Genomic DNA, 9,659 nt, shown 5'->3' with positions numbered 1-9,659 from the left:
CCCACGGCCCCACAGCCCCACAACCCCAAACCCTGCCCCACGGCCCCACGGCCCCACGGCCCCACGGGTGCCCCACCTGCGCCTCCACCTTCTTGCTGCGGCTGCAGCGTCCCCGGCTGGGCCGCGACCATTCCCCGGCGCACGTCCTCGCGCCGCAGGCCCCCGCAGCAGCGCCCCCAGGTTGTCCCCGGCCTCGGCCACCTCCAGGCTCTTGTGGAACATCTCGATCCCTGAAAACGCGAGAAATTGTGGGATTTGTGGGGTTAAATGTGGGGTTTGTGGGGTTCTATGGGGTCTGTGGGGCTGGGTTTGGGGCTGGGTTTGGGATCTATGGGCAGCAGCGCCCCCAGGTTGTCCCCGGCCTCGGCCACCTCCAGGCTCTTGTGGAACATCTCGATCCTGAAATGGCGAGATTTGTGGGGTTTGTGGGGTTAAATGTGGGGTTCTGTGGGGTTAAATGTGGGGTCTATAGGGTCTTTGGGGCTGGGTGTGGGGTTTGTGAGGTTCTATGGGGTTAAATGTGGGATCTGTGGGGTCTGTGGGGCCTGTGGGGCTGGGTTTTGGGCTCTATGGGGTTAAATGTGGGATCTGTGGGATCTATGGGTCTATGGGGTCAAATGTGGGATCTATGGGGTATAATGGGGCTCGGTGTGGGGCTGGGTGTGGGGCTGGGTTTGGGATCTATGGGGTTAAATGTGGGGTTTGTGGGATCTATGGGGTCTATGGGGTTAAATGCGGGATCTATGGGGTCTATGGGGTTAAATGTGGGATCTGTGGGGTCTGTGGGGCTGGGTGTGGGGCTGGGTTTGGGCTCTATGGGGTTAAATTGGGATCTGTGGGATCTATGGGGTCTATGGGGTTAAATGTGGGATCTATGGGGTCTATGGGGCTGGATGTGGGGCTGGGTGTGGGGCTGGTTTGGGATCTATGGGGTTAAATGTGGGATCTGTGGGATCTATGGGGTCTGTGGGGCTGGATGTGCGGCTGGGTGTGGGGCTGGGTTTGGGATCGATGGGGCAGAGGCGCCCCTGGGTTGTCCCCGGCCCTGGGTGGAACATCCCAACCCCAGAATTGAATTCTGGGATTTGTGGGGTTTGAGGGGTTAAATGTGGGGTCAGGGGTCACTCAGGGTCACTCAGGGGTCACTCAGGGGTCACTCGGGGGTCAGGGGTCACTCAGGGGTCACTCAGGGGTCACTGAGGGGTCACTCAGGGGTCACTCAGGGGTCACTCAGGGGTCACTCAGGGGTCACTGAGGGGTCACAGGTCGGGGTCAGGGGTCACTCACCGGTCACCACGGATCTCAGCTGGCGGCCGTAGCCCAGCAGCTCCAGCTCATCGCCCTTGCGGAGCCGCCCCCGCTCCAGCGTGCCCGTGACCACCGTGCCACGCCCTGCACAGGTGGGACAGGTGAGAGACAGGTATGGGACAGGTATGGGACAGGTGAGACATGGACAGGTGAGATACAGACAGGTAAGGGACACTCCCCCGCTCCAGCGTGCCCGTCACCACCGTGCCACGCCCTGGACACAGGTATGGGACAGGTAAGGGACAGGTGAGAGACAGGTGAGATACAGGTGTGACACAGGTAAGGGACAGTGCCCCGCTCCAGCGTGCCCGTGACCACCGTGCCACGCCCTGCACAGGTGAGAGACAGGTGTTACAGATGCTGTATCGGTGCTGTACAGGTGTGTCTCAGGTGTGTCACAGGTGTGTCTCAGGTGTGCCTCAGGTGTGTCACAGGTAAATTACAGGTGTGTTACAGGTGTGTCTCACCTGGAATGGAGTGCACAGCCTCGATGGGCATCAGGCAGGGACAGGCACAGGTGTGATGGATGCTGTACAGGTGTGTCACAGGTGCTGTATACATGCTGTATACATGCTGTACAGGTGTGTTACAGGTGTCTCAGGTGTGTCACAGGTAAATTACAGGTGTGTCTCACCAGGAATGGAGTGCACGGCCTCGATGGGCATCAGGCAGGGCCAGGCACAGGAGTGACAGGTGCTGTACAGGTGTGTCACAGGTGCTGTATACATGCTGTACGGGTGTGTCTCAGGTGTGTTACAGGTAAGTTTACCTGGTTATCGAGTGCACGGCCTCGATGGGCATCAGGCAGGGCCAGGCACAGGAATGATGGGTGCTATACAGGTGTGTCACAGGTGCTGTACAGGTGTGTCACAGGTGTCTCAGGTGTGTCTCAGGTGTGTTACAGGTAAGTTTACCTGGAATGGAGTGCACGGCCTCGATGGGCATCAGGCAGGGCCAGGCACAGGAGTGATGGGTGCTGTACAGGTGTGTCACAGGTGCTGTATACATGCTGTATACATGCTGTATACATGCTGTACAGGTGTGTTACAGGTGTCTCAGGTGTGTCACAGGTAAATTACAGGTGTGTCTCACCTGGAATGGAGTGCACGGCCTCGATGGGCATCAGGCAGGCGCTCCAGGTCCCGCGGGGGTTGGGGGATGTGCGAGTCCACGGCCTCGAGGAGACGCAGAACGGAGCGGAGCCCCAGCTCGGGGTCACGGTCCTGACAGGTGAGACACAGGTGAGAGACAGGTGAGACAGGACAGGTGAGACAGGTGAAACATGGACAGGTAAAGGACAGAACGGAGCGGAGCCCCAGCTCGGGGTCACGGTCCTGACAGGTGAGGGACAGGTGAGACAGGTGAGATATGGACAGGTGAGACACAGGTGAGACACAGGTGTGACAGGTGAGAGACAGGTGAGATATGGACAGAACGGAGCCCCAGCTCCGGGTCACGGTCCGGACAGGTGAGAGACAGGTGTGACACAGGTGAGATAGGGACAGGTGAGATACAGGTGAGACAGGTGAGATATGGACAGAGCAGAGCCCCAGCTCGGGGTCACAGTCCTGACAGGTGAGACACAGGTGAGACAGGACAGGTGAGCAGCCCCAGCTCGGGTCACGGTCCTGACAGGTGAGACAGGTGAGACATGGACAGGTAAGGGACAGAACGGAGCGGAGCCCCAGCTCGAGGTCACGGTCCTGACAGGTGAGAGACAGGTGAGGGACAGGTGAGAAACAGGTGAGACAGGTGAGAGACACGTGAGACACAGGTAAGGGACAGAGCGGAGCCCCAGCTCGGGGTCACGGTCCTGACAGGTGAGAGACAGGTGAGACATGGACAGGTGAGACAGGTGAAACACAGGTGAGAGACAGGTGAGAGACAGGTGAGACAGGACAGGTGAGCAGCCCCAGCTCGGGGTCACGGTCCTGACAGGTGAGATATGGACAGGTGAGATATGGACAGGTGAGACACAGGTGAGACACAGGTGAGGGACAGACAAGTGACATACAGGTGAGATACAGGTGTGAAAGGTGAGACACAGGTGAGACACAGGTGAGGGACGCACAGGTAACACACTGCATTGGTGAACTGATCAGTATCGATCACCATTGATCAGTTATCGATCCCAGGCTGCTCCCATTGGTTCCCATTGGTGCCCAGGTGTGCCCAGGTGTGCCCAGGTGTGCCTGCAGCGCGCACAGTGCTGACCCCGCCACCACGGGCGTTTGGTGCATTGATCTCCATTGATCACCAATGATCAGTTATCGATCCCAGGTGTGCCCAGGTGTGGCCAGGTGTGCCCAGGTGTGCCCAGGTGTGCCTGCAGCGCGCACAGCGCTGACCCCGCCACCACGGGCGTTGGGTGAATCAATCACCATTGATCTCCATTGATCACCAATGATCAGTTATCGATCCCAGGTGTGCCCAGGTGTGCCCAGGTGTGCCCAGGTGTGCCCAGGTGTACCTGCAGCGCGCACAGCGCTGACCCCGCCACCACGGGCGTTTGGTGCATTGATCTCCATTGATCACCATTGATCAGTTATCGATCCCAGGTGTGCCCAGGTGTGCCCAGGTGTGTCCAGGTGTGCCCAGGTGTGCCCAGGTGTACCTGCAGCGCGCACAGCGCTGACCCCGCCACCACGGGCGTTTGATGGATCAATCGCCATTGATCTCCATTGATCACCATTGATCAGTTATCGATCCCAGGTGTGCCCAGGTGTGCCCAGGTGTGCCCAGGTGTACCTGCAGCGCGCACAGCGCTGACCCCGCCACCACGGGCGTTGGGTGAATCAATCACCATTGATCTCCATTGATCACCATTGATCAGTTATCGATCCCAGGTGTGCCCAGGTGTGCCCAGGTGTGCCCAGGTGTACCTGCAGCGCGCACAGCGCTGACCCCGCCACCACGGGCGTTTTCTCGCCGTCGAAGCCGAACTCGCTCAGCAGCTCCCGCACCTCCAGCTCCACCAGCGGCAGCAGCTCCGGGTCCGGCACCGCGTCCGCCTTGTTCAGGTAAACCACGACGTGCCGCACGCCCACCTGGGACAGGTGAGACAGGTGAGACACCTGGGACACGCCCCTGAGCCCCAAACCCGACCCCAACCCCGCCTTGTTCAGGTAAACCACGACGTGCCGCACGCCCACCTGGGACAGGTGAGACACAGGTGAGACACCTGAGACACACCCCTGAACCCCAGACCCCAACCCCGCCTTGTTCAGGTAAACCACGACGTGGGGCACATACACCTGGCCAGGTGAGACACAGCTGAGACACAGGTGAGACACAAGGGAGACAGAGGTGTCTCACCTGTCACACACCTGTGTCACACACCTGTCACTCACACACCTGGCCCCGCCCCTCTCACCTGTCTGGCCAATAGCAGGTGCTCCCTGGTCTGTGTCACTCACACCTGTCAGTCACTGACCTGGCCCCGCCCCTCTCACCTGTCTGGCCAATAGCAGGTGCTCCCTGGTCTGTGTCACTCACACCTGTCAGTCACACCTGGCCCCGCCCCTCTCACCTGTCTGGCCAATAGCAGGCGCTCCCTGGTCTGTGTCACTCACACCTGTCAGTCACTGACCTGGCCCCGCCCCTCTCACCTGTCTGGCCAATAGCAGGTGCTCCCTGGTCTGTGTCACTCACACCTGTCAGTCACTGACCTGGCCCCGCCCCTCTCACCTGTCTGGCCAATAGCAGGTGCTCCCTGGTCTGTGTCACTCACACCTGTCAGTCACACACCTGGCCCCGCCCCTCTCACCTGTCTGGCCAATAGCAGGTGCTCCCTGGTCTGTGTCACTCACACCTGTCAGTCACGCACCTGGCCCCGCCCCTCTCACCTGTCTGGCCAATAGCAGGTGCTCCCTGGTCTGTGTCACTCACACCTGTCAGTCACACACCTGGCCCCGCCCCTCTCACCTGTCTGGCCAATAGCAGGTGCTCCCTGGTCTATGTCACTCACACCTGTCAGTCACTCACCTGGCCCCGCCCCGTTTACCTGTCTGGCCAATAGCAGGTGCTCCCTGGTCTGTGTCACTCACACCTGTCACTCACACACTGGCCCCGCCCCTCTCACCTGTCTGGCCAATAACAGGTGCTCCCTGGTCTGTGTCACTCACACCTGTCAGTCACGCACCTGGCCCCGCCCCTCTCACCTGTCTGGCCAATAGCAGGTGCTCCCTGGTCTGTGTCACTCACACCTGTCAGTCACTGACCTGGCCCCGCCCCTCTCACCTGTCTGGCCAATAGCAGGTGCTCCCTGGTCTGTGTCACTCACACCTGTCAGTCACTCACCTGGCCCCGCCCCTCTCACCTGTCTGGCCAATAGCAGGTGCTCCCTGGTCTGTGTCACTCACACCTGTCAGTCACACACCTGGCCCCGCCCCTCTCACCTGTCTGGCCAATAGCAGGTGCTCCCTGGTCTGTGTCACTCACACCTGTCAGTCACACACCTGGCCCCGCCCCTCTCACCTGTCTGGCCAATAGCAGGTGCTCCCTGGTCTGTGTCACTCACACCTGTCACTCACACACCTGGCCCCGCCCCTCTCACCTGTCTGGCCAATAGCAGGCGCTCCCTGGTCTGTGTCACTCGCACCTGTCAGTCACTCACCTGGCCCCGCCCCTCTCACCTGTCTGGCCAATAGCAGGTGCTCCCTGGTCTGTGTCACTCACACCTGTCAGTCACGCACCTGGCCCCACCCCTCTCACCTGTCTGGCCAATAGCAGGTGCTCCCTGGTCTGTGTCACTCACACCTGTCACTCACTCACCTGGCCCCGCCCCTCTCACCTGTCTGGCCAATAGCAGGTGCTCCCTGGTCTGTGTCACTCACACCTGTCAGTCACTCACCTGGCCCCGCCCCTCTCACCTGTCTGGCCAATAGCAGGTGCTCCCTGGTCTGTGTCTCACACACCTGTCACTCACACACCTGGCCCCGCCCCTTTTACCTGTCTGGCCAATAGCAGGCACTCCCTGGTCTGTGTCACTCACACCTGTCAGTCACTCACCTGGCCCCGCCCCGTTTACCTGTCTGGCCAATAGCAGGTGCTCCCTGGTCTGTGTCACTCACACCTGTCAGTCACTCACCTGGCCCCGCCCCTCTCACCTGTCTGGCCAATAGCAGGTGCTCCCTGGTCTGCGGCATTTGCCCGTCGGTCGCGGCCACCACGAGGATGACGCCGTCCAGGGGGGCGGTGCCCGTGATCATGTTCTGGGGACAGAAACGGCAAATTCCGGCAAATTCCGGAAAAGCGTTCGCGGGGATCTCGGGGCGGGGGATTTGGGGATTTTTTTGGGGGATTTTGGGGGATTTTTTGGGGAATCTTGGGGGATTTTTTTGGGGGGAATTTTGAGGATTTTTTGGGGAATTTTGGGGGATTTTTTGGGGGAATTTTGAGGGTTTTTTGGGGAATTTTGGGGGATTTTTTTGGGGGGAATTTTGGGGGATTTTTTTGGGGGAATTTTGAGGGATTTTTTGGGGGAATTTTTGGGGATTTCTTGGGCAATTTTGGGGGATTTTTTGGGGGGATTTTGGGGGATTTTTTTTGGGGGAATTTTGAGGGATTTTTTGGGGGAATTTTTGGGGATTTCTTGGGCAATTTGGGGGATTTTTTGGGGGGATTTTGGGGGATTTTTTTGGGGGAATTTTGAGGGATTTTTTGGGGGAATTTTTGGGGAATTTTGAGGATTTTTTTGGGGGGATTTTGGGGGATTTTTTTGGGGGAATTTTGGGGGATTTTTTTGGGGGAATTTTTGGGAATTTTGGGGGATGTTTTTGGGGAATTTTGGGGGATTTTTTTGGGGGGAATTTTGGGGGATTTTTTTTGGGAATTTTGGGGGATTTTTTTGGGGAATTTTGGGGGATTTTTTTGGGGGGAATCTTGGGGGATTTTTTTGGGGGGAATTTTGAGAATTTTTTGGGGAATTCTGGGGGAATTTTGAGGATTTTTTGGGGAACTTTTTTGGGGAATTTTGAGGGATTTTTTTTGGGGAATTTTGGGGGAATTTTGAGGATTTTTTGGGGAATTTTGGGGGATTTTTTTTGGGGAATTTTGGGGGAATTTTGGGGGATTTTTTTGGGGAATTTTGGGGGATTTTTTGGGGGGAATTTTGAGGATTTTTTTGGGGGAATTTTGAGGGATTTTTTGAGGAATTTTGAGGATTTTTTGCGGAATTTTGGGGGATTTTTTGGGGGGAATTTTGGGGGATTTTTTGGGGGATTTTTTTGGGGGGATTTTGGGGAAATTTGAGGGAATTTTGAGGGATTTTTTTGAGTGGGAATTTTGAGGGAGTTTTGGGGAATTTTTGAGAATTTTTTGGGGGATTTTTGGGGCCTTGAGGGGGGGATTTTGGGTACCCAAAACAGAATTTTTTGAGGATTTTTTTTTGTGATTTTTGGGGTACCCAAGCTGGGATTTTTGTGAGATTTTTTGGGGGAATTTTTTGGGGTCCCGAAGTGGAATTCTTTTGGAGACTTTTTGGGATTTTCGGGTATCCGGGGCGGGAATTTTGGGGAAATTCGGGGAATTTTCGGCGCCCAACCCCGGCGCTCCCCCTGCAGTTCCCGCCGCCGCCACCGGGTGGCGCCACCACCACCCAAATTCGTTTTCCCACGGGGGTTTTTTTGCCCAAAACTCCATTTTTGGCCCCAAAAGGCCGGGATTTTTCGGGGTGCCCTCACCTTGACGTAGTCGGCGTGCCCGGGGCAGTCGGTGTGGGCGTAGTGCCGGTTCGGGGTGCTGTACTCCACGTGGGCAGCGTTGATGGTGATGCCCCGCGCCTTCTCCTCGGGGGCGCTGTCGATCTCCTCGTAGGGGCGGAACTGGGCCCCGCCCCCGCTGACAGCACTGAGGGGGGGACCCCAAAATTCGTCAATGGCGCCCCCAAACGTCACTGATTCCCCCCAGATCAGCACTGACCCACCCTGAACCCAAAAACCCCGAAATTCGCCCCAAAATTCGCCCGTGAAACCCCTGGAATTCACAACCCAAAAATCCCGAAATTCGCCCCAAAATTCGCCCGTGAAACCCCTGGAATTCACAACCCAAAAATCCCGAAATTTACCGCAGAATTCACAACCCAAAAATCCCGAAATTCGCCCCAAAATTCACACAATAAAACCCCTGGAATTCACAACCCAAAAATCCCGAAATTCGCCCCAAAATTCGCCCGTGAAACCCCTGGAATTCACAACCCAAAAATCCCGAAATTTACCGCAGAATTCACAACCCAAAAATCCCGAAATTTACCCCAAAATTCACACAATAAAACCCCTGGAATTCACAACCCAAAAATCCGGAAATTCGCCCCAAAATTCGCCCATGAAGCCCCTGGAATTCACAACCCAAAAATCCTGAAATTCGCCCCAAAATTCGCCCGTGAAACCCCTGAAATTCACAACCCAAAAATCCCAAAACTTACCCCAAAATTCGCCCATGAAGCCCCTGGAATTCACCCCCAAAGTCAGCCCCCAAACCCTCAGAATTCATCTCTAAATTTAACCCAAAATTTAACACAAAATCCCCAGAACTCACCCCAAAAAACCTCCAAGACTCACCCCAAAAATCCCCCCAAAACCCCCAAATTTGGCCAAAAAGAACCCCCGGAATTTATCCAAAAACCCACCCCAAAACCCCTCCAAATTCACCCCAAATTTCACCCCAAAACCCCTGGAATTCATCCCCAAAACCACCCCAAAAACTCCAAAATTCACCCAAAAATCCCGTGGAATTCACCCCAAAATCCCCTGGAATTCACCCCAAAAACCCCAAAATCCCGGAATCCACCCCGAAATCCCCTTTTCTCTCTGTTTTTCCCCCCATTTATTTCTGGTCTCTCTTTCACTTTTTTTACCCCAACTTTTCCCCATTTTTTTTCCATTTTTACCCCATTTTCCTCCATTTTTCCCCATTTTTGGCTATTTCCATCCTGGTTTTTACCCATTTTTCTCTATTTTACCCCCATTTTTTCCCTTTTTTCCCGTTTTTTTACCCCATTTTGTACTCAGGGTGCTCTTGCCGTGCTTAACCCCATTTTTCTCTATTTTAACCCAATTTTTACCTCATTTTTACCCATTCTGGGCCATTTTAACCCCGTTTTTTGCAGGTTTTTTCCCATTTTTCAAAGTTTTCACCCCATTTTCTCTCTCACCTTTGTTTATTGCTGCAATTTTGGTTTTCCATGCTCCACGTGGGGTTTTCTCCCATTTTTTCCCATTTTAGCCCCATTTTTTCCCACTTTAGCCCCGTTTTTTGCAGTTTTTTCCCGTTTTTTTGCTGGTTTCACACCCATTTTGGTTTTACCTTTGGTGATTGCTGCAGTCGTTGCTGTTTTCCCTGCTCCACATGGG

General features: G+C 55.6%; 1 protein-coding gene across 1 annotated transcript; it reads right to left on the bottom strand.

The window, feature by feature from the left end:
* Positions 1–76: 76 nt before the first annotated feature.
* Positions 77–8,157, bottom strand: TUFM (Tu translation elongation factor, mitochondrial; the record flags this gene model as incomplete). Its single annotated transcript, XM_036405769.1, is given in 8 exon segments — positions 77–161; positions 163–230; positions 1,288–1,392; positions 2,223–2,264; positions 2,441–2,531; positions 4,191–4,355; positions 6,417–6,521; positions 7,992–8,157. Coding segments are annotated over 8 exon segments (827 nt in total), but the record flags the coding sequence as incomplete, so codon positions are not given.
* Positions 8,158–9,659: the final 1,502 nt, after the last annotated feature.

The sequence above is a fragment of the Molothrus ater genome, unplaced genomic scaffold (assembly GCF_012460135.2).
Source record: "Molothrus ater isolate BHLD 08-10-18 breed brown headed cowbird unplaced genomic scaffold, BPBGC_Mater_1.1 matUn_MA734, whole genome shotgun sequence".
NCBI lineage: Eukaryota > Metazoa > Chordata > Aves > Passeriformes > Icteridae > Molothrus > Molothrus ater.
This window is presented reverse-complemented; position numbering and strand designations above follow the sequence as displayed.